This window comes from Rhipicephalus microplus, chromosome 9, assembly GCF_043290135.1.
Source record: "Rhipicephalus microplus isolate Deutch F79 chromosome 9, USDA_Rmic, whole genome shotgun sequence".
Taxonomy (NCBI): domain Eukaryota; kingdom Metazoa; phylum Arthropoda; class Arachnida; order Ixodida; family Ixodidae; genus Rhipicephalus; species Rhipicephalus microplus.
The window spans coordinates 55,469,974-55,495,490 of record NC_134708.1 but is presented as its reverse complement, the minus strand read 5'-3'; the positions used below and the strand labels follow the sequence as shown (position 1 = coordinate 55,495,490).

The 25,517-nt window shown below is 47.0% G+C and overlaps 1 protein-coding gene across 6 annotated transcripts in view; it reads left to right on the top strand.

Moving 5' to 3' along the window:
- The window catches only part of FoxP (forkhead box transcription factor P), a 488,938-nt gene that overhangs the window by 395,607 nt on the left and 67,814 nt on the right, over positions 1-25,517 (top strand). For all 6 annotated transcript variants that reach the window (XM_075873691.1, XM_075873689.1, XM_075873688.1 and 3 more), the window contains one exon: positions 12,619-12,762. In XM_075873691.1, coding sequence (XP_075729806.1) covers positions 12,631-12,762 — 132 coding nt within the window. In that variant the 5' untranslated portion in view covers positions 12,619-12,630. The remainder of the gene's footprint in view (positions 1-12,618; positions 12,763-25,517) is intronic.

Below are 25,517 nucleotides of genomic sequence, written 5' to 3'. Positions count from 1 at the left end.
TTCGATGCTCTAACCACTGAGCTACCACAGCGGCCTTCCCTCCATCCACTTTTTTTCGGTTTATATGTTAATTTAGAAATAGGAGTGACAGTCAGCGTCATCTATAAGCCAAAGAACGAGTGTGAAAACACTCTTATGCGCATGTTTGGCGTCACGTAGCACGTGAACTTATTATGAGTGGGCAGCTGATTAATTGTCCCTCTTATACAACCTAAACACACCAAGTCTGCCAGTACGAGACCCTCGTTCAATGAAATAAGGGAAAGAAGTGGATACCTAAGGGCTCGTCCTTTGGATATATATATATATATATATATATATATATATATATATATATATATATATATATATATCAGTATAGTGAAGAAAAGTGCGTACACAATGATTTGCTATTGCGCGCTATATGTTGATGACGTTTCGACTGGCCGATCAATCGTTTTTCAGAGCAGCCTATATGCCATGCCGTTGTTACAGGGTCCCTTTCGACTGCGGTCAAGGGCTATCCGGATGAAAACTTCTTCCGGATGCGGTGTCGCTACATGGTCGATCGACGAATCGCGATCTGGCTTACAAATTGCAATTTGGTGAACGTCTACACGAACCTCTGCTCGGATTATAATCAGCGCTGTGTAACAGTGGCCGTTGTGCATCGCGATCTACGCATCGGCCACGAGAGGCGATCATCAGTGTCCGTGTGGCAGCCACTTAGCTTTAACAAAGTGCACAAGATGAAACGTCATCAATATATGCGGTAGAGTGTGCACACATGCAGACAAACACACACACATGCGCGCATGTAATTACATATGTACATATCTGTATATGTATGTATGTATGTATGTATGTATGTATGTATGTATGTATGTATGTATGTATGTATGTATGTATGTATGTATGTATGTATGTATGTATGTATGTATGTATGTATGTATGTATGTATGCGTGCATGCATGCATATGCATGCATGTATGTAATGTATGTGTGTATGTATGTGCACAAAATGCAGAAAGACGTACGTAGGAGCAACACCGACGCTTAACAATGCGTTCGGCGACGATTGAGTGTTATTAGTCGTGTGACTGGAATGTTTCTCAGGTTTCTAGCATGCTACTCCCTCCCTCTTTGATATATATACATATATATATACACCGCCAGACGTATGTTGTGTAGACGGCCGCCGCCACCGAAGACGACACATTGTTGCACATATTTGTGTGCTGGCTGGCGTCTGTAGCATTCAGTTTATTGTTACACTCGCGCCGAGTGACACCTGATCGCTCATAAGCGGCGCATGCGCCGTACGTGATCGACGCGCGCTTACGTCACTCCCCGCTCGTCTCTGCGCTGTTACAACCTTTCTCATCTAACGGATCGCCGGCTGTTGCTGCCTAGCATAAAAATTACAATATATAATTTTTTTTTTGGGGGGGGGGGGGTGTCACGTGACAGTAACCGTGATATGGATGATGAGTCGCGGGTTAGTTAGTGGACGACGGGTTCACATTGACCAGCCGAGATTCTTAAAACGTATAGGCTTAAATATAAGTGCAAGAACGTTATTGCGTTTAGCCGTTACCGAAATGCAGCTTCCATGACCAGAAAGCGACTTCGTGCTTTAAATGGGAGTGCGACGTCTCGGCTTGCTATAATGTACCACAAGGGGTCGCCTCGGGCCGATACCTTTTCTTGCCAATTTCGGTGAACGTGGGCGGTGGGGCTACATAGATAGATAGATAGATAGATAGATAGATAGATAGATAGATAGATAGATAGATAGATAGATAGATAGATAGATAGATAGATAGATAGATAGATAGATAGATAGATAGATAGATAGATAGATAGATAGATAGATAGATAGATAGATAGATAGATAGATAGATAGATAGATAGATAGATAGATAGATAGATAGATAGATAGATAGATAGATAGATAGATAGATAGATAGATAGATAGATAGATAGATTAGACAGACAGGCAGATAGATAGATTGATTGATTGATTGATTGATTGATTGATTGATTGATTGATTGATTGGTGATTATTGCCCCGCCATGGTGATATAGTAGCTAAGGTACTCGGCTTCTGACCCGCAGGTCGCGGGATCTAATCCCGACCGCGGCGACTGCATTTCCGATAGAGGCAGAAATGTCGTAGGCCCGTGTGCTCAGTTTTGGGTGCACGTTAAAGAACCCCAGGTGGTTTAAATTTCCGGAGCCCTCCACTACGGCGTCTCTCATAATCATATGGTGGTTTTGGGACGTTAAACCCCACACATCAATCAATCAAATCATTTCATTTTCATTTTATTATACTGTCAGTTCTATTTGGGCTATAACAGGGGTGGAAAAAACCAATATACATACAGAAAAATAGGTACTCCCTATACAACTTCTATTATACATGACTATGAATGACAAAAAATAGCCAAAGCACTCTGCTCTTGAGGACATAGAATAAGCAAAATATAAACTATACGTCTTTATACACGACATCCTTTAGGCCCTTCAAGAAAGAAGGTACACATTCTGATAAGACAGTGGAATTCGGCAGCCTGTTCCACTCACTGATCGCCCGCGGAAAGAAACTGGACTTAAAACAATCGTTGTGTGATCTGGGACGGGGGATGTACATGTTATGCCGGTGCCTTGACGTTTCCCCATTGATGTTGATGTTTTAATGATGTTTCTATTGAATGGTGATTAATGAATGATGTTTTAATGATAATTATATTGATGTTTAATGATGTTTTTTAAGCGTATGATGTTTTTAATTATGTTAATGATGTTAAGCGTTTCAATACACCGACAGCGCTTGCATGTTGCGTGTCTCAGACGCGTTGCTTTGTCGCCGCGCGATATGTGGCACTATAGGTATATCGTTGATCTAACCATTCTCAAGCGGTCCGCTCAGAGAGAGTTATTACGCAACCACGCTTATTAGACGGGATTGCTAACGGCCGCTAGAACCGGGAAGGAGTTGGCACGTTTACAGAAATTGTGGACGGCTTGGGGACAATGCAGCGTTGTACGAGCCAGTGGCCACGTGGCACGACGGTTTTTTGCAGCAACCTGTGGAAACCCCTTAACAACCGAGTGCGCTGTGCCAAAGCCACCTAGAAATTCTAGGAGGTGCTGGCTGTGCGCAACATCGTCGCCAATGCGGAAGTGGGCGACCGTCGGTTGCTGCTGAATCATACTGCTGTCAATACGTGTGTATGTGTAGCGCATGTATATACGTGTGTAGTGTCGCGCGTCGTGCACAGCGAGAGAATTAAGTGAGGGAAAGGGCAGGGTGGTGAACCAGCAATTTGGAGCATCTGGTTTGCTACCCTGCACTAAGGGAAGGGGGAAGAAAGTTCGGAAAGAAAGCGAAGAGCGATATAGACGCGCGAAAAAAAAAATATTGTGAGCTGGGGTGCTATAGCCTATAACAATAGGCCACTACCACGCAAATAGTTCAATAAGGCATTCACTGATTGCCCTTCACTTCTCTCTCTCTTCTCCTTTAATACCCTCACCCTTTCCTCCAGTGCGGGTAGCAAACCGAACGTTGTTGACCTCCCTGCCTTTCATTTGTTCCCTTCCTCCTCCTCCTGCCCTGATTTTCTGTGCGAAGACAGATCAGCGGTGAACGAAACGGACGCGAGCTAAGGCCAGCGATTTTTCCTGGACAAGGAGTGTGACGTCACACCAATTAACGATATTGCATAAAAGCATCCTCTCTCTCTCTCTCTCTCTCTCTCACATCCCCATTCTCTATTGCGTTCGCCGCGGAAGGTCGCTGGTTTGATCTCGCCCCCGGCGGTCGCATTTCTATGGAGGCGAAATGGTAGATGGCCCTTTGCCCGGGCGACATCAGTGGACGTTGAAGAACTCCAGATGGTCGGAATTTCCGGAGACCTCCACTGCGGCGTCTCAAAATCATATATTGTGGTTGTGGGACGCTAAACCCCAGATACGAGGACGTCTTCTGTCTCACTACCTACTGCCACGCGCTTCGCATATAAGATGGCGTATCTAAAGCAACATGTTATAATATTGCGCAAGCTATTACGTCCGAAACCACGATATGCTCATAAGGTACGCCGCAGCATAACCACTCCGGAAATTTCGACAATTTCGTGTGCTTTCACGTGCGCTGACATCGTGCACAATACGCAAACCTCTACACAGCGTTTCGCACCTGTGAAAATGCGATCGCGCCGCGTTTGGTACCGAACCCGCAACCTTCCGGTCAGTAGCCGAGCACCTTAACCACTTCTCCAGTGGTTAAGTGTGTTATAAGAGTTACTTTAACTGTTACTGTACTGAAGTTAGAGGAGTTACCACTGGTTACGAGAGTTACTGTATAAGCTCAGTTTATGCCGCAACTATATTGGACAAGGCGTACACTTTACCGACATCTATCGCACAAAGAGCAGAGTGGATCAGGGAACCAACTGGGGTTAAGGATATCATAGTTGAAATCAGGAAGAGAAAATGGACAATAACCGGTAGTGTAGCAGGATAGCCGCTGGTAATTAAGGATAACTGACTGGATTTCCAGAGAAGGCAAGTGGGTTAGGGGCAGACAGAAAGTTAGGTGCGCATATGAGATAAGGAAGTTTGCGGGTATAAAGTGGCAGCAGCAAGCAGAGGACCGAGTTGACTGGGGGAACATGGGAGAGGCCTTCGTACGGCAGTGGACGTAATCAGGCTGATGATGATTGTGATTATCATGACGATGATGATGATGATGATGATGATCGCACAATGAGCTGAACTCGCGGTGGATTCGATTAAGCGCCATAACTACAGGTGTACGAGTTGTTTTTCAGGTGATTTGATTGTCTGCGCTTTAGCTGCGCATCTGTCGTCGTGTCTAAATATGAGGTATATGCCCGAGTAGCACCGACAGCCTGTCGCGAAGTCGTTTTCGGCTATGCCATCAATTACAAGTGCGCGCCATTGTGGAACGTGCTGCGATGCGATGCGCTAAGTTGTGACGCTGTCAGATCGAACTATATATGGCCGCAATATTTGATGCAAATATTAAATGTCGAAGTTTAACCATAAGGCACGGTTATGAGGAGTGCCGCAGCTGGTGATCCCGGCGCCCGGCATTCTCTGACAATTAGTGTACTCTGTTGTTTGTGCAGTTCGTTCCTGTCGAGATGAGACCGCGTAGTGGCCGGGACTCGAACCCTCGTCGTAGAGCGTGCCTTGATCGTAAGGTAGCTTCGGCCAGTTAGTTTACCGGGATCGACATATTTGCACTGTGCGAAATGAAACGAGTTGTGCCGTCGCATAGTAGTGGGACTATACTGAGCCACTTCTGACCGCCGCGGCTGTCACCGCAGTGAAGTTGCTGCATACGGAGTGGCTAGAAGGACGCTAAAGAGAGCAGAACGATTTTTTCGCGGATCATTGAACTATACGTTTTCAGAATCACGAGGACACCGCTGTTACAGTGCGAAACGACGCTACAGTCTACACTGTATACGAAGCTTCGCGAAGCGACGAAACGTGCGATAAGCAAATTCGGGCGGCGACGGCATCTTCAGATTCCCGCACCAAGCAAACACCGTGACGTCATGGATTTTTGAAGGCGTCTACTGGGTCCTGCACGTAGCTTCTGACCGATAACAATGAGGTCGATTGTCGTCCGTGTGTGCCATAGACCTAGCACACGAAACTTCAAAAACAACTATTCGAGCCAGGGTCTTGAAATATACGAAAAGTACAATTTGAAATTTCTAACCATACGCCCGGAAATTTCGATGTTTAGAAATTGAATTTTTACCTCGATATTCTTCGCTAATGTTAAACATACGATAGCGAAAAATATGTCATTAGAGTTCTTAGAGTGCAGTTTGTGAATCGAAACTAATTGTTTCTCTTTAGTATTCCCTTAAACCAACAACCTGTGTGCATCTGTGTGCGTGCGTCCTTTTCGTTCTGTTATGGTTGCTTTCGAATTTCGCAAAACATCCGAGACGCACTTTGCAATACAAACGCTGTTAACAGATGGAGCCTGGAGTCTGTACGCCAGTAAGCGTTGCATTTTTTTTTTTTCGCATTGCATTCAACCAGTGGTGTAGCCAGGAGGCTGCTTTTGGAGGGTATAGTCCGCCTCGCTGGTATAGTGACGAATTTGAAACGAGGGTTCCGTTATAGATCGCTTGCGTGCGCACAATATTTACGCTACGCGACACCCACTAAAGTGTGGGCTGTGGCGATTGCATATCGTGCTGTACACACGCCCACTGCAGTGCTCGCGTCGATCTGCAGCACCCCGATCGGCTCCTATACACACCGTTAAACGTGATACGTTTCGCGTTCTTCGGCTATTGACGCCTACTTATTACGATCTGTCTTATTATGGAAGCGCCAGGTTTCATGTATATGCCGTTCGGTTTCATCATTTCAGATATGCTCGGTTAAGAGAACATCGCTCCCCGATACCACTTTTGTGGCTGGTAGGAGGAATCAGAAATGCGTTTTTTTTTTATTTGTGTTTTTTACGGTATACCTATCGAAACCATGTATAAAGGTAGAGTCCTATTGGTTCGGCAGTGTTTCGCGACCAGTGAATGTGCTTGAGCGATTCAGACGGCTGCTAAAAAAACGGCGTTTTACGGAAGAAGGCGGGCTGACCTTGTTTTTTGGTGTTGTTTGTGACTCGGCGCAAGCTGATTGCTAGTTTAGAGCAAAAGTAGGACGCGACCATCGCGGAGGGGGGGGGGGGGGGGGTCTTCTACGTTGTCTCTCTCACTCTCGCTCCTCCCACTTTACTCGCTGTTTGGCTCCTCCCCCGCTTATTTCGCGCACGTGTTTAGCCCCGGCTGCTTTAAAAAAAATACCAAAAGAAAAAAAAAAGGGCTATTTTGAGAAGCCATCGCCTTACGCCGCTTCCGCTTATCTTTCCCTTCTTTTTCTGTTTTTTTTTTTCGTGATTACGTGCGACCTTATGCCCCAGACCAATACTGCTTCTCGTATGGGCTGATAAACATTTTTCCCCCGCCGTTAATTTTGCCATTGGACATAATCACGCGACTTTGCGATCTTTAAGCTTGCACGAGTTTCGTTATTGCGATTCGCGAAGTTACCCTGATGGTGAACACAGGCCAGGGGCCTTCGTCAGGTCACTGGTCACTATCTATCTATCTATCTATCTATCTATCTATCTATCTATCTATCTATCTATCTATCTATCTATCTATCTATCTATCTATCTGTCTGTCTGTCTGTCTGTCTGTCTGTCTGTCTGTCTGTCTGTCTGTCTGTCTGAGATAACTCGCTCGCTCGCTGACTCACTCATTCACTCACTCACTCACTCACTCACTCACTCCATCTTTTAACCTTCAGCGACTCGGCTTGGCTCATTTTCGTCCACTCAAGTAATCTGAGCGCTGCTCTTTTTGTTTTTATTTGCACATCGCTCCTAAATTCACTGGTGGTCTTTCTTTCCTTCTTTCTTTGTTTCTTTCTTTGTTTTTTTCTTTCTTTCTTTCTTTCTTTCTTTACCATAGTGTAGAGTTCGTGTAGTTGTTTTCGGCGGCTTCGAGTGCGCTGCTGCTTTGAAACATATAGCGCTCTTCATACCGCCGGCGATATATACACGTGCGTCCAGATTAAAGCGAAAACAGCCACCGCCACGGACGCCGTTCCGCTGGCCATGCACGCTACGCCGATGGGCTCACTGCCTATCGCTTCCCTTTCTCTCTTCTCCCTTCCTCTCTATCTCTACAGTGAGCGCCGCTACTCTTAACAGCGCCTTGTTCAACTGTCGTCTATCTTTTGTTGTCTTCTCTCTTTTGGGGCGCAACAAATCACCCGTTTTCTTCTTTACATTAAGATGCTTCTCTCGTTGCCATTTAGCTGGTTTTCAAGATTACATGGTTACCGTTGGGCTTTCACAAGGACATTTGAGATAAGTTGTGTTGTTTTTTTTTTTTGCTCGTATATGAGTCAATTTCCCTGTCACAGCACCAAAACCACAGCTGTCACATCTGGAAGACGCTTAATAAGCGAGGAAACGCGCGCGTAAAAAAAAATTGGGGTAGTCTCGTATACTAATCGCTGTGACGTCATAGATTCGGAAAGCGCCTACAGGGCCCCAGGAAAGGCTAATAGGCAAAAAGCGGTGCCCATTGCCCGCGGAGGAAGCAGGAGGCTTAACATACCGGCCAATTTAAAGAAAGTTTCGACGATGTTGATAGAGTACGAAAAAATACACAAAAATACAAAGTCCATGACGCCATCACGCTCAGAGATTTTGGCGAGAAATTAAAAAAATTAAACTTTGTTCCCATTTCCAGACCTAATAATAAACGCACGACTGTGTAATTAGGAAGTTTGTAGTTTTCATAGTACAATTCACCAATCTAGATCGATTAACTGTTTCTCTTTAGTGTGCTGTAGGCCCGTGTGCTCGGATTTGGGTGCACGTTACAGAACACCGGGGGGCCGAAATTTCCGGAGCCCTTCACTACGGCGTTTCTCAGGATCACGTGGCCGTTTTGGGGACGTTGAACTCGACATATCAATCAATGTCCCCTTTTTAAATCCCGAAAACCACGATACGGTTGCCGTAGTGTGTAGGGCTCCGAAAATTTCGAGCGCCGGCGGTTCTTTAACGTGCACCCAAATCTAGGCGCACGGTCCTCCAACGTTTTGGCCCCGTCGAAACGCGGCCGTCGCAGGCGAGTCAACCGCCGTTACCAGTAGACCGCAGCGGTGGACGATTACAAATATTAAGGTTATACGATGGTATTCGGTAGTACGCCTCCATAGTGCACCCTTGGATATGGGATTTCTCTCTCTCCCTTACAGGGTTAATTAGACGGAGAAATAGAAGAGAAAAAAACTCCCAAGCATTTCCCCGAGGGTGAACATGGTTAAGTGCGAATACGCGGGGTGATGCTATGAGGGGTATTTATTGATTCGCACTATTATATTTATTATTCACACTATGGTGCCTTTATGGTGTAATGGTTCCTGGGAATCGCAATTTGATCACAAGGGGGAGTTTACGTTAACTCACTGGCGAATGCCAACGGATTTTAACTTTACTCCCTCCCCCTCACGACCCGCTCTCGACGGGAGACTGAGAGAGAAGGCGGGCGCGCGAGAGAGAGGGGTGCGCGCGCAGCTGCAGCGAGCGAGGAGAGCGGAGGAGCGAGCGAAGAGGGAGGGGGTATAAGGCGCGTTACTGACACCGATATCAGCGTCGCGCTGCGGCCCTCCTAGTCCTCTTTCTTTTAAAGATAGAGAGAAGACTGCGGACGCCGCCGACGGCGGTGGGTGGTTTGGGGTCGCTTATAAAGTGTATTCACACTTAAAACAATGTGCTAGTCTGTCGCGGATGTAAAATACACGTACCGACAGACACGCTCACAAACCCCCAGGTACGAACACAACCGCACGGTCCTCTCACCCATGGACTCTTAAAGTCACCCGTCAGGTGCTACACTCTGTACGTGAAAAAGCGCCTGTTAGTTCTCTCCCTCGTTCTGTTTGTCACTCTTCATTTAAGCTATTTAGAGTTGGCTACATCCTTTGTTATTTGGTTTCTATTTTTTTCTTATTTTCTTCGTTCATCGTCGCACGTTTGCCGACTGCATCGAATGCTTCTTTTACGGGCCTCTTCGTATCTTTGTTTCGCGTTTATCGTGTAGCCGCCTCGTGCCCCACTTGTGTGTATATAGCTTGCCTTTTTTTTTCGTTGTTTTCGCTGCTTTTGAAGGCACGTGCCGCTTCGCTCTGGATGTATACGAGAAGCTGTGCACGCACCTGCACAACCAAACCGACAAGTATGTTGCGGCGTTAGCACCTATACTGCTCGGCTGGGTCGCTTCTCCGCGCGACAAACCTGCAAGTTTGGTTCGTCGAATGTGTCCAGCTTGCCGATCTATCCGGCGCACGCTGAAGTGGAGGTACGGCGTTATCGAAATCAGTGGAAAAGACACCCTATCTTTATGGAACCACGTCATAATTCTTCAACAGTCAAAGGTGTCGTAGTTAGAGAAGCTACAGCTCTGTCGGTGGAGCGGGACATAGTGCCCAAATTTAGTGTTGCGTCACTGGACTCCGTACTTATGTGATTTTCTGGTTTAAAGGGGGTCCTGCAACGCTTTCCGTGCGTGGTGAGAAAACGCTGCCGATCGGTAGTCGAGGTTTCTTCGAATGTGTGAGCCAAATATTGCAGCATTGCACGCTGTAAGGAACTTCACATTTACTCTTTCAAAGACAGCCTGCAGGACTTGCTGAGTCTTTTCCCTGATTGAATAGGTACGTCATAGGCTAAGAGAGACGGGCTTCGGCTGATTTCAGCATTCGCGCACTGCATAGATACTATGGCTGCCACAGGGGGGCGTCTAGCACCTGCGCCGTGTTCTCAAGGTGGCTTGCACTGACGTCACCGAAACCGCCATATTGGTACATCACATGGCAAGAGGCAAAGCTGGTAATGGGCTGTAAATGTTATCACTACACAATTTGCAAGTTCTTTTGTAGTTCATGCCCAGAGGCCAATAAATAACCTTGTGGTTGCATCGTTATGACATTAAATGACGGTAATGCATTGTGATTTGCGGCTTTTACGTCATCGAAATCCAATATGTTGGTGAACCAGTACGTTACGAAGCTACGTCTATGACGACAAAACTAGCAATCGGTAGGGCTAGATTTCCTCGGAGGGCGGGTCGTTGAGGCAACCTCGCAGTATGTGGTACTGTACCGCCTGTGCCACGCCGCGGCTAATACACTGACGCAGCTCCTCGTCTTGTACTACTGCGGCCGTCTCCCTCACCAGAAGCGTGGGAGAGGTCATTAAGGAGCACAACCTGGCGAATACACGCAAGGCTGGCACACTGGTCTACTACAGTTGTGGCGCCCTGAATCCCAATGTGCGCCCCCCCCCCCCCCCTGTGCCCGTCCTGCCTGGCTTCTACATTCCCACTCCCATTTGTCATCAATGTTTATTCCTCATTCTAATGCTAGATTTATACTAAATTGATAAACTACGCTTGAGCTCGTACTGAAAGTGAAGCGACACCTTCGAAGAAGAAAAAAAGTGCTCAAAAAGAAATGCTCAAGGTCATTGTGCGCGCTCAAGGTCATTGCCCCCTTTGCCTCATTCCCCCTTGCCACTCTGTAGTTATCAGCTCACTCTTCGGAACGGAAAGAGGACGAGCTCGCTTAAAGCGTGCGACGAATCCCCGTCACCCCGCTCAGTTTTGAACCACTCACTCTTAAAACCGTACTTCACGGGTTTAAAAAAATAAGTAAATAAATTGCGGCAAATCATCCTTGAGGTAATGAACCCTGTTGGTGAATTTATTCAGTGTTTACGTGAAAAAGTGATTCGGGGCCTCTTTTACGGCTTTACTCACCTGCCTGACCTGAATTTTAATGCGATTCTGTGTATATCCTTTTTGATATCTATCACATTCGTTATTTTTTTTTTTGAAAAGGAGTAGACTACGCTACACGAAAGCGCTAACATTTCCAAAGTACATTCATCTGTGAAAAAATACCTGAAGTTCTATAAAGTGCGCCCGTCTGTTTGTGTGTGTTTGTGCGTGCGTCCGTGTGCGTGTGTGCATGTGTGTATTTGTGTGTGTGTGAGGATAGCATTGAAAATCAACGTACACATTTATGACACATCCTCGAATTCGCGACCACAGACGCCCTATCGATAACCACCTAACACCTTGAAAGCCCGATAAGTGATTGTTGAACAAATATTAACTGTTCAACGAAGGAATTGCGGGTTATTAGTGCTAGCGGAAGGTGGGGGCCATTGTACTGAAGAGCAAGGTATTCAATGAAGAAATTTGGCTTAGCTGGTGGTCCTGTTTGCGTGATTCATCCTTCTGTGATTGTGCTTTGCTCTGTCACGATGCATAAGCTATGTTAACTACTCACCTCTACTCCCGCTATCAATTTTTGGTTATCCTCTTAGTTGCGATCCCGCATCAAGTAAATAACTATATAAAAAAGAAAGAATACACGATGAAAAGTGAACGAAGCCGCAGGCAGATTTTGCTCCCCTCCTCCAAATGAAACGTGTGTGTTCGTTTTCTCGACAATGAGTGCGGCCTCTATTCGATTGGGAGCCCACTCGTGCAGTCTATAGTTGTAGACTCTACGCGTTTTCTATAGACTGGTCACATTGACGTACCCATCTGTCTTGTTTTTTTCTACGCGTGTTCTATAGACTGGTTCATTGACGTAGCCGCCTGTCTTGTTTTTTCAACGCGTGTACCATAGACTGGTTCATCGACGTAGCCGTCTGTCTTGCTTTTCTACGCGTGTTCTATAGACTAGTTCATCGACGTAGCCGTCTGTCTTGTTTTTTCTACGCGTGTACGATAGACTGGTTCATCGACGTAGCCGTCTGTCTTGCTTTTTCTACGCGTGTTCTATAGACTAGTTCATTGACGTAGCCGTCTGTCTTCTTTTTTCTACGCGTGTTCTATAGACTGGTTCATTGATGTAGCCCTCTGTCTTCCTTTTTCTTCGCGTGTTCTATAGACTGGTTCATTGACGTAGCCGTCTGTCTTGTTTTTTCTTTCTACGCGTGTTCTATATACTGGTTCATTGACGTAGCCGTCTGTCTTGTGTGTGCAGGAAGATGAGCGCATGATGGACCATGAAGCAGAGCTCGAGGCGGCCATCAACCTCTCGACAGGACAGACCACGGCCGCCGTCCGCGCGTCCAGCGCCACTCCGACCACCAACGGCGTGGCGCACGAGGACGACATCACCGCTCAGGTCAGTCTCTCGCCCTTGCCCTCTTTCAAGGTCGCAGGTGCGACTCCCTGCCGTGCAAAATGTAGCTTGATGTTCTTGGAGCAGTGTCCAAGGGCTGGGCTTAGCTGCGAAAGGGAAAAAGGGGAAGAAAAGGAAATGGACGGTACATGCATAGTTCGAAGAAACGTTAGAAAAAAACGCCTTTTTTTCGAACTTCGAGCATAGTTTTGTTATTTGATGCAAGCGATAATACAGCGAATAACGAGAAACATGTGAAGTAATAATAATAATAATAATAATAATAATAATAATAGTAATAATAATAATAATAATAATAAGAAGAAGAAGAAGAAGAAGAAGAAGAAGGCAGAGAAAAGAAGACTTGTGAAGAAGACTCTCCCCTTTCCATTATATTTCGTGTATTTTTTTGGTATTGAACCTTTAAGTAATATTATTTACTCACAGTAGCTGTTTGTACTCGTCATTCCTTAGATCTGCCCACTAATAGCACGCGACAACAGTCAGCACTGTAATGGAAAAGCTACTTGTCCAATCTGCTGCCCTTCTACGGCAAGGTTCAGGTTTTGGCTAGTTGGTTCGATATCGATGCCCATTGCAAAAAAAAGCGGAGTGCCTTTTCAGTCTTCCGTTGTTTCTCAGAGGTGTCGTTTTTAAAGCTGGCGCTACCCATTCCTCATATGTGAGCTTTTATTTTAGAGCGACGGCTCCACGACGCTGTCTCCCGAAGTCATTCATCGCGTCGCAATGACCTTGATCTACTGGCACGCTAGCGTGGCAGGCGTGACGTCACACCACGTGATCCGCCGCGGAAAGGTATCGCAGCTCCGCTCGCTCAGAGCCTCGCTTTGGCGGTATCACGTGACAAGACGTAGGCGTATAGTGAAACACTGTGCGCTTATCATTTGCAAAACAAAGTCAACCATACTTTTCGATCGTGATAACAACCTCTACCAATCTTTTATGCCTCTCTTTCCTTCAAACTCAAGATAGTGGTGAAAGAGTATCTTGCTAAAACAGCCGGTTTTTAAGGCAGTGTTTCTCGACAGCTTGTCTTTGATTAGAGATACGCTACGCACTACACAATTTACAGCTCTAATCTCTGAGTACCCTGCGGCGATGCTGTATGGTGACGTGCGTGCTCCATCATCGGCACTGAACGCGTGGGCTGCCTATCCGTGTTGGCTTCACGCTTCCGCCTTCAATAAGGACAATGTATGCAGCGCTAGTGGCATGGTGCAATCTCGAACTACACTCGGCAACAGTAGCACAGTCTACTTCATTCAACACGCTAATTGTACGCACATGGCAATGTAAACGATCGAGCCTCGGCCCAAAGTGAGCCACTAAGCGTTGTCCTCGTCCCACCCCTCCAGTGTATATATACATCCACGCCGGCGTTTCTCTCTCTCTCTCTCTCTCTTGAAGTACGTGCGAATTGTCGCGCTCCGCTCAAGCAATGCTCTGTCGAGCGCTACGATCGTAAAAAAGCTTCTTCCGCTGACGCCAAAACTCTCAGCACTACGGCGACATTTCCGTAACCTTTCATCGTTGCGCGATTCGACGTAGGATGACGGATGGATCGAGTTAAAAGAAATCACAGCAAAAACAAGAAGGGGAAAAACGATGTCACGTTATCTTTAATCCTTTCCGGGGGCCGCCACGAGGGGCAGCAAAAGAAAGTCGTGCGACCAATCCTGCCGGGCAAGGGCCACGCGAGAGCCTTCCCGCTCGCACCGCCTGCAGCAAAGATCGGCGTCATCGGTGTCCCGACGATGCCGCTGTTACCAGGCGGAAGCTGTACGTAGTACAGTACACATTCCGATCAGGCTCTTGTGGTACTACACAGCCGGCTGTGTAATGTTCGGCTCGTGTTGCAATATTGAAACGTCGAGCGAGAATAGCGCGCGCAGTTATCGTCACGTCGCCGCTCTCGGGGTGGAGAGGAGCGACGCTTGTCGTCCCTCTCCTCCTCGTTTGGTGACGTCACATTCGCATCTGGCCGGCAAGCGTCGTCTGCAACGCGCCTCATACCAGAAGCGTCGCGTTACCAGCCGCGGCGTGGGCAGTCGTCGGTGTTTCGGGCTGGCCGGCGGCTCGCTAGCCTTGGGTAGGCGCGACGAGCGTGTAGGCCAAGGTCGCCGCTAGCGCCGTCGACGTTGACGCCCAGAGAGAAACGTTCCCTGCCGGACCCGTTTCTGGCCCACAGTGATCCTCCTCTCATGCTCTCCTCGCTCGCAAGCATGGTTCTTTGTTGCCGGTGGCTTTACCGGGAGGGCTTCCCTCGTGCTCCGCGCGTTTCTTTTATTTTACCAGGCCCCCCTCTAACGCTTACAGGTCTCGCATTCGCACACGCTCCAAGTTCACACACGTGTCTTTATACCGTACGCTTCGCGCTTTCAGAAGTAGCAACGTCTCGGTTGCGCCGTACTTGGAAATCGCTTGCTGATGGAACTGGCCTACTGAAGCAGGTCACGTCGAGATCGATATCCGCGATGCGCCGACGTACAGAGGCGCTGGAACATATATCAGCTCTGAGCCGTCACCGAATAATCGCGCAACCAAGCTTTCTCTCTTTCTCTCTCTCTCTCGTTGCGTCGGTTGATGTGCTAATGCACATACTTTTTTTCAAGTATTTGAGTGGACGCGACCCGCATAGCGAGTTGTCTTATCTGTACAATATGTCAGTGGTTCCGCATTGCATCTGCCAGTGCGATGTTTCGGCGTATCAAAGGAACCTTGCCCGCATGGGTGTGCAGTCGACGATGTTTTTTTTCTTTTTCGGTCTAGACCACTTCTGAAGTTATTTAACAGCATCGAATGACTGATGACTCCTCTATGTGGTAGCGCCTAATGCAGGCGTACAGTAACGGCACTTCCTGCATGATGCGCAAGCGCAAAGAACACGCTGGCCAGGGCGCGCTGTCTTGTACTCTGCTTGTTTAGCGATGCATACGTACCGCGTACCTTATCTTTGATCTCTGACCTGATATCGTAGCTATTAAAAACCACCGTATCACAAAACTCAAGCCTTGGGCGTTAATATCAGAGAGAGAGAGAGAGAGAGAAGAAATATAGGAAAGGTAGGGAGGTTAACTAGACTATGCGTCCTGTTTGCTACCCTACAGATGGGGAGGGGGAGAGAGGAGTGAGAAAAAGAGAGAGAAGCTTTGCGATAATATCAAAATTTGCAAGGGTGTACGCCCAGTGGCTTCGAAAACTTTGCACACACCAGCTACATCAACGGGGCATAGTTTATACAGACTGACTGTTATCGTTGGTGGTGCAGTGATTACGCGACTCGGCTGCTGGTCCGAAGGTCACGGGTTCGACACCGGCGGCCGCATTTCGAAGGAGGTGAAGCTTTAGAAACCCGCGTACAAATGATGTCGCTGCACGTTTGAAGAACATTAGATGGTCAAAAGAATTGCCAGAGTCGTCCACCGCGGCGTTCCTTATATTGTGGTGGTTCTGGCGCGTGAGAAATAATAATAAATAAACAGAGATTAAACATAGCTCGGCAAACTTCTCATTCCTGTGCCGACTCTTTAGGACTCAGATTGAGCCGGATGTCTGTGTCTGAGTTTGTCCGGGTGAGTTGTATTTTCGGCAGTGTGAGTCCCAGTCGCGAAACATTTCAGTGAGTCCTAGTCCGAATGAGTCCAGTTGAGGAAAGTTTTGAAGATTCCGGGCAATACTTCACGAGTGTGTCTGAGTGTGTTCCGCAATTTTTAGCTGGCCGATGTCATTAAATTGAGTACGCCCTGTGTCTTCTAAAGCTTAAGGACTTTGGCTTCTAAACAAACACTGCATCTTCTACGCCGACTGTCAATCCGTCCAGCGTGAGTGCAAATAAGCCACGGCGCGCCACTGCTCTGTCGTCGCGCTCGAAGTGGTCATCGGTACCTTCGCCCCTCTCTCCCAATGTCTTCTTCTGAGAAGTGCGCGATCACCAGGCGGGCAACCGGAGAGCCAGACTTGGAACCCGCGTGACATTCGCAGGCGTACGGGGCCGGCTGTGCACACACGGAGCTGACTAATCAGCCATCCACCCGCCCCGTCCTGGCAGCGCCCGCGCCGCTGTTCTGAGAAACCGAAATCGCGTCCCGTCCACGTGTGTACGCTGCGTGTTTACTCAAGCATTTTCCTGTGTGTGTTTGCCGTCGAGAGTTCGCGCAAGCAGATCTACGTCAACTTTTTTCTTTCTTTCTTTCTTATGTGGTTCTTAAAGGGAAAAGAAGAGAAAAGTGAGCCCCGTAACTGTCTGCATCAGGTGCGACACCTCAACAGTAGCTCACGAGGGATGGGGGTAATGAGGGATTAAAAGGATAGGATTAAAAGGCATACATAGAGAGAGAAAGGAGAGGGCGAGGTGCAGGGACAGTGAGCGACGGAAGTAAAGAGAAGATGGGAAAGATGGACACGGTCGCAGGAGTCCGAGGACGGGGCACCACTCGACGAGAGCTCTTTTCGGCGTCAGGAGATGGCGTAGGGCGAGTCCAGTCGGCCAGAGCTATACGCTGTGTCGGGGATCGGCGTCAGGAGATGGCATAGGACCAACCCAGTGGGCCAGAGCTGCACTGTCGTCGGAGATCGCGAGGGCACAACCGGTCGGCACAAAATCAAGCGAGCGAGTTCCCTACGTCAACTTGCGAGGTGACTGCGATGGTGGGGCCTTGCTTACTCGATTCTTCCATGACGGCCACGTCGAAAAAAAAAAAACAGAAGATCTAATAATAATAATAATAATAATAATAATAATAATAATAATACTAATAATAATAATAATAATAATAATATAACTGTTGGACTTTGAAAAAGACCAACAATCATTTTTTTTTCTTTATGGTGCCTACTTCTTTAGCGCGACGAAAATCCTACGCGTCAGTGAGTCCGATCCCGGAAAGGTGAAGTGGAAAACGCCGCGAAACATTTGCAATCAGAGTTTTTCTATCTACGGCGAATATGAAGCAGTATGCTTGCATGCTGCAAACAGTGGGCGCGCGGGCGGTTTTGTGCTCGTGTTCGGTCGTTTACGGCGCATGCGTGCACCCCGCGCGCATGCGCCGTGGCTCGACTTGGTCCACTGGCGGCCGCGACGGCAGCGCCGCTTTTTGACACTTGTAAGTTGTCTTAAATAAAGTCTTGAATGAAATGGTCAGCTCGAAAAAAAGTTTTCCTGTTGACTACGCCGTCCGGCATTACCAGTCGGATATTTCTTTAGTCGCAGATGCAATCAGCGGTAGCACTTCGGTCGTCTTGATGGCCATCTCCTGCATTGCGGCTGTGCTGTTTGTTTTGTGTCCACAATTTTGGGGGTTGAGACACAGAGCGGTGACATGAGTTGTGTGTTAGCTCTCTCGGTAACTTAGAAGTGTGGCAGCTTGGGGTAGTTTGTATGACGATAGTTACAGCGCGAGAACAGAACGACGACAAAGAGACAAGAAGGACCGAAGGACCGTGTCCTTCTTGTCCATCTTGTCTCTGTGTCGTCGTTTTGTTCTCGCGCTATAACTATCGTCTCTCAGTAACTGTGGCTTCAGCAACGACACCCTGCCACTGCCGTCCGCCAAGCGCGAACAGGCTAGTGCTATAGCGCGCGTTACTTTGCACGCAATCGCGGACATCCTGTAGATCCTTCGGGCGTCCGGACCACTGCAGTGACCTGCGACCGCGAAAAAAAAAAAAAGTTTCTCATTCAGGGGCGTTAGCTACAGACGCCCGAACCTCCTCCCTTCCTTTAACGAGATTCCATCGCTGCCTTCTTTCGTCACAGGCCTTCTTTCTTTGTTTCTCTTTCTCCTCCTCTTCGGCGGCGTACAAATCAGCTCAATCCTTTCTTTTCCGCTTCTGGTTCTTTTCACTGGCGTCGCTATACTCCCACCTCTTTTTTTTTTTTGTCCACGTCCTGTTGTTCTGTGCTTTGTTTACGGCTGGCGGCGGCGCGAGGTCCCATTGGCGCGACGGAAGTGGACGGGAAACGAGATAACAACATCCGCTTTCGCTTTTCTCTTCCCCCAACGCGCCTCACCGCCGCCGCCGCTGCTGCAACATCGCCCTCTGTCTGTTGCACCGCAACCTTTTCAGCATTTAGCTTCGATGCAGGCGTGCAAGAGGCAACGACCAATGGTGCTCCAGCCAACGTTACTAGATTACCTAGTAACGTTGGCTCCAGCGTTGCCTTAAATGTACGGTTTTTCACTGACCTCTAATTGAACTCTACCAGGCTAGCCCCCCCTTCCCCCTCCAAATCCCTGCCTCTCTATTCTCTCTCTACATAATGAAGTACAATGCTGTTTCTGACCGAATTCAACTACCGTATTTACTAGCGCACAATCAGCACAGGCTAGGAACATTTGATGTGCGCTGGCGTCGGCTTAAATTATAACCCATGTCGGTTTGCTTTTTGCTTTACGGTGGTTGTTGCTGGCTAAAATTGCCCTCGTCTCTTTGTTTTGTGAACTATGCACCACTGTGATTTACACCTTAAATAAAAAAAAAAATCTTGCGTTCAGTGAGTTCCAAGTTGAGGAGTTCGCGTAGTAGACAAATGTCTGCGGCATATAGGTACACTGACTCACTCACTGTAGAACACGTTCAAGCACGCGCACACAAACACAAGTATACACACATAATATATAGCCCAATGATATAGCCACGTAATTATTCGTCGCAAATGCGTTGAAGGCCGTTCTTGGGGATTTTGGACCTCTGGTGGCCATGAAACAGAAAGGTTGGCAACGGGGAAAGTTCGATCTGAACGTAGATTTGAGCTTCGTATTGGCAGCACATCCATGTTAGACATGAGACGTGCATAAATTGAAATTAAAAAAAAAATAAAGGCGCTTTCTGCAAAGATCTATGCATATTTCCGTATGAGTGTCTTCAGGAAATTTATGGAAGTATTTCGCCAACGATCTAGTAGTGCCCTCTGACACGCCGCGTCTGAATGCCGAATCGTCTTTCATAAAGCGCTCACGCGTCTCCCAGAAAGCGTGTGCTCGAGTCTAACTCGTACTAAGAATAAGAAAAGAAAGAAAAAACGCTCATATTTTATGAATGCCGAACAGTTTCCTTACAGCACACTCTTGTCTGGCTCGGCAAGCGTGACCGTGAAAAGTTGCTGTCCAGTTTGGAGGTATCAGAGAAAGAATGAAGATGTCTTTAGAAAAAAAATTATGAAAAAAGAAAAAGAAATGTACCGCCGTCTGGGACTGGCCTCGGCGGGCACGGGTTGGCAGCGTTCCTATACGGACGTGCGTTGCGTTTGCTTATTTGCCTGTTTGGCGAAGCGCCCCAGCCAACTCCTTGCTTCCGTTGTTTCCCGTCTCCCCCTGTATAGACTGGGTGTCTGTCGCTAGGCGCCTTTCTCATTCCTTCTTTCTTTCCGCCTCCGGTTGATTCAGACGGCTCGTGCCTCCCTGTGTAACGCATACCGATGTCGTTGCAACTTTGTGCTTACCCAGTTAGCATAACCAGTTGTGAAAAGCTAACAAAGCAAAAAAAGGAAAACTCGAGCTTGTGCCAGGCCGGATTTTTAGTTCCGTTATCTATCACCTTGTTTTTCGTGTTTTTTTTTCTTTCGTTTTTTCTCTCCTCTGTCTTTTTTTCCCAGCCCCACGTGTTCCTCCCTTCGCATTGTGCGCCTATCGTGCCCCCCCTCCCGCCTTCCCTGGCATACCCGAGCAAAAATAAGAAACAAATAAACTAAGTGAGGACTGGACTAGATTTTCCTTTTCTCGTTTCTGGGAACGAAATTGGCATCATCGGCCCTTTTTAGGAGCCTTGGCTTGAAACGCCCGACTCCGTACAGCCGTACTCCTTCCTGGCTCTGTTCGTGTCTCATGGTCAAGGTCTAGCAATATCTCGCGGGCAAAAAAAAAAAAAAATGAAGGCGTGTTTCATCATAGCTAATGGACGAACAAATAAAACGAAAATGGTGTTACGTGGAGGCGCGGGCTTACAAGCACTGTTGGTAGCTTTCCAATGTGGTATGAGTATTTCAATTTCTCTATACCAACGGTTACCTAGACTAGGTAGGAACTATTCCTCGATATATCAAAAGCGATAAATATTTATTTTTATTTTATGCATTTTTTTACCTTTATACTAAGCATACGCTTCGCAACCGGAACCGTATTACGACTTGGCTTCTACGCCATGCTTCACGATGATGATGATGATGATTTGTGGGGTTTAACGTCCCAAAACCACCATTTGATTATGAGAGACGCCGTAGTGGAGGGCTCCGGAAATTTTGACCACCTGGGGTTCTTTAACGTGCACCCAAATCTGAGCACACGGGCCTACGACATTTCCGCCTCCATCGGAAATGCAGCCGCCGCAGCCGGGATTCGAACCCGCGACCTGCGGGTCAGCAGCCGAGTACCTTAGCCACTAGACCGCCGCGGCGGGGCCGCCATGCTTCACGCCATGCTTGGCTTCTACGCCATGCTTGGCGCCATGCTTCAGGCGACTCACTCGACGAACCACCCTTTTTTATGTTTGTGCTTGCGTCATTAAGCACACGCTTTTTGGTCGCTTTTGGGGTAGGTGTGCCTAACCTTCTCACCTCGCTCTGAAGTTTAACTTAAGGTGGAGTGAGACTTTGGCCAAAAAAAAAGCTAGACTTACGCTTTCTTGCAGTCGTCTGATAGACCATTTCCTTATGTTTCAGAATTGCTACCACACTCGCTCACTCGTGGTTTTAAAATATTTTTGACGTTTTTCTTTTGCTACGTTGACTGAAAAAGTAGATGTAACCGCGCAGTGGTCTCTGTGTTGTTTTTTTTTTTTTGCAAAAGAACAGTGTTGGAAGTTGGTGGACATTTTTCTCGGTATCTAAAGAACACAGGGAAACACAAAATTTTTGCAAGTGTTAAATGTTTGTATTTACGTAACTGGAAATAGAATCAGTAGCCTAGGCTCATTTGTATTATCATATTAAAAACCGCGGTCGTCAAGAAAAATTTCGCATACATCGACAAACGTAAAAGAACCTAACAAATATAGTTTTAGTTGTGCGTTCGGAATTTTAGTTCCACTTTTGTGGAGCGTTACTCGCTACTCAGTTGTGCGAAATTGCAATGTTCTGCAATTAGTGACTCTTACAGAAAAATGGCATACGTAAATATTCAAGTACCAAAAAAATGGAAAAAAACATCAGGCACCAATTTAAAACTATTTTTGAGCTCTAATGCAACTTGCATCTGTCTTCCAAGTCCCTTTCAAGTTTTCTAGCGATGACTTTTATTACCAATGCTGTACAGCCGAATTTTCAAAGTAATCTTCAAAGTCTCGGCCCTGCTTTAAGGGGCACCAGACAACTTCTGAATATACGAGAACGAACTGTTTATTCCCCTGGCTTTGTACGGCGTCATGGTGTAATGGTTATGATGTTCAGGCTGCTGTCCCGAAGGTTGCGTCTTCGATATCAGCCGTGGCGGTCGCATCTCGATTGAGGCGAAAAATGCTCGAGGCCCGTTTACTTCGATTTAGATGCACGTTAAGGAACCCCAGGTGGTCCGAAGTTTCTGGCGCCCTTCACTATCGCATCCCTCATAACAATATTGTGGTTTTGGCGCGTAAAACCCCAGATATTGTTGTTATTCTCTCTCGCCGTTTCCTGCTATTGCTGCACAATTCGGGTCGCCAACGAGCTGTTGACGTGATGGCAGCAATTTATTTATTTATTTATTTATTTATTTATTTATTTATTTATTATTTGTTTGTTTGTTTAGTACATACTGCCAATCCCGTTAGAGATTATTGCAGAAAGGGCTCAACATATAAGAAAGTATAACAAAATCTTTCAAAGGACAATTCATGCAAAATAACAGAATTTTTTTCGCTAATGGCAATGTAACAATCAATATAAAATACACATGTGCAAAAGATCTATACGAAGCTGTGCAACTGAAGTTTAAAACTCCGACACATCATAAACCACACCAATATAGTTACGACTATGTTATACAGTCAGCCACACGTGCATAAGCTCTACCAAAAAAAAAAAAAGTACAAAGAAGGCATACTTTCCAATAGCAGTTAGTGGCCTGCTTCCAATTAGTCTATGTGATTAGTCTATACCTGTTTGTAGCCTAAATGTGCCAAATCCCGATAGGCCCCAACGTTTACTGCTAACGTAAGCCTTGAGATGGCTCACTTCGGAAGAATTGTTAAAGTGAGAAAAATAAAAAGCCGTCTCCTAACTCGGAGTGGTTAACTAGCCCTTTAAAGTAGAAAAGGGTATACGTGACTATTTCACTGATTGGTCAAACCCTTCTTTTTTATTCAATTCGCTAGGGTCTATAAACCCACAGACCACAATGCTCATAAGCCGGCAAGTCTAGACGAGACATATAACGGCCTCGGGCGTTGTCACGCACAGACCTGCATTTGCGTTTGTACTTGGGGTGAGTGGTGGTTAGCTGATTTGCATCTGCACCAGTATAGTCTCTTGTGGTTGACGCCTTTCGACCGCCGGAATCGCCGATGCCAGTGCTTCGAACGCGATTGCGTGACAACCGGTTTTCTCACGAATGTCCGGCCCGCGACATGTATATTATTAACTGTTTTTTTTTTGTTTCCTTAAACCCTAGTGTCGGATGTTCTTTTTCGAGCGAGCGTGTTGTAACTAGTTTTGTATTGTTCAATACCCTGTTTGTTATTCTAATAATGTGCGGTTTCCCATCAGCGCAGTCTCCTTTTTCCCACCGATCTGGTTTCTCAGTTTTATTTGTTCTTTTAACTTAGATCGGTCGCTTTGCGGGCAGTTACTAAACTTTAACGGAACTAACCGCGACGACCAGAACAGGTCTGTGCGGGTGGTTAAGTTTTAATCTTATTTAGTGTGCGAATTCAGAACATGCACAGCGGTTACCGTTGGTTTGTAGTATATATGCAATACCGGTAAGCGGACCTAAGTATCAGAGTACCGTTATCTCGACCTCACGTCGTTTGCAGCAGGAAAAATGCTATGCGCGTTCGCGTCATCTGCTATACGACCTGATAGATGACGCCCTGTGCTACAGTTGGCGGAGCTACTTAATATCTGAATATTTAAGAATGAAATTAAATACACTAGCTTGAAGGCACATCCAAGGGAAACAATAGATCGGCTTAAATTGATAAATTAAAGCTTTGATAGCACTGAAGTAATAAGTTTCTCCATCATAACTTTAGTAGCATGTGGTAAAACAGCAGTCAGTGTTTCCTATTTAAAATTCTCGTGGAAAACTCCGCGCGTGACGTCACGGATTTCAGAAGGTAATTTTCGTATTTTTGTGACATTGGTTCCGCGATATTTTCAGAAAGCTTGCTTCGAGTGCGTGGACCCTTGAGACTAATTTGGAACACATTTTTTATTGATTAGGTAATACGTCCCGCCGCGGTGGTCTAGTGGCTAAGGTACTTGGCTGCTGACCCGCAGGTCGCGGGTTCGAATCCCGGCTGCGGCGGCTGCACTTCCGGTGGAGGCGAAAATGTTGTAGCTCAGATTTGGGCGCACGTTAAAGAACCCCAGGTGGTCGAAATTTTCGGAGCCCTCCAGTACGGCGTCTCTCATAATCATATGGTGGTTTTGGGACGTTAAACCGCACATATCAATCAATCAATGATTATAAAATACGTGCGAAGTAGGCAATTCCGTCAAATTTTGTGACGTCACGTCGTTTCGTGTGGGAATATCAAGGTGGTGTCAGCAACCGCATTTTCTTTTCCTGTGTTTTTTTTTTTCGCTTAACAAACTTCTTCTGGCTGTTAGACTGGTGCCTTCGCTATTGTAAAATTGTAATCTTGTAATATGCGGAAAAAAAGTTTCTTTGTTGTATCCCTTTATTAACTATAGCTTACCCGACTCAGACTTGCGCTGTATGTTTCACTGCCTGTGTCTTTTTGTAGCATGCATTTCGGCTTTGCGGCTAACAGCCCTAGGGATGACTATACACTGCAACAACAGCAGTTTGCATTCGCCACTGCCGCTCTTATCGGTATTATTCCTTTAAAACGCGACATGCGGAGGCAGCAGGAACGGCAGGTTCCGAGACAAGCCATGATTAGCGCTCCACGCGAACCGCGTTTCAAAATGAAGCTGGGCCGCAAATTGGCGAGCCACCGGGGAAATAAAGAGTGTCCCGTGGAGCCACGCCCCATACGACGTGAACAAATTTTCTATGCGCATTGTCGGACGCCGCGTCGTTCTCTACGTACCGGCGCAACCACGCCGACTGACAGTCGCAGACGAAACAAAACCAAACGCTGAAACCGTGACGCTTTTCTTTATTGTTTTGTGTGTGCGAGGCTCGTCGACGTAGTCGTGCGAAAGGCCTAAAAGCGTGCGCGGGGCAGCTATACGCGACGCTTCTCTGTTCGTGATGATCGGTCGTTTCGCCGTCCACTCGTCTTTGTATACAGCGCGTTTCGGGCGTTGCTCAGTTTGTCAAGCACGAACGAATCGTACACCCCTCTCTCCCATCTTTTTCTAGCCCCCCTTCCCACCCACATTCGTATCTACCCCCCCACCCCCTCTCTCGTGACACCAACGACAGTTACAGCTACCCTTCGTAATGTCCGCAACCCGTCTCTTCAGCCTTCACGCCACGGCACATGACCGCGCCCATGTCCACTCTATGGATAGCCATCGGCTTCGAAAAAAAAACAAAAAAGACACCTCGGCACGAGCATGACGCGTGTTAGCCAACATTCGGCCGTGTTGGCTAGAGCGTGCTATATAGCGCAGGGGCGGGCACTGAGCCCGC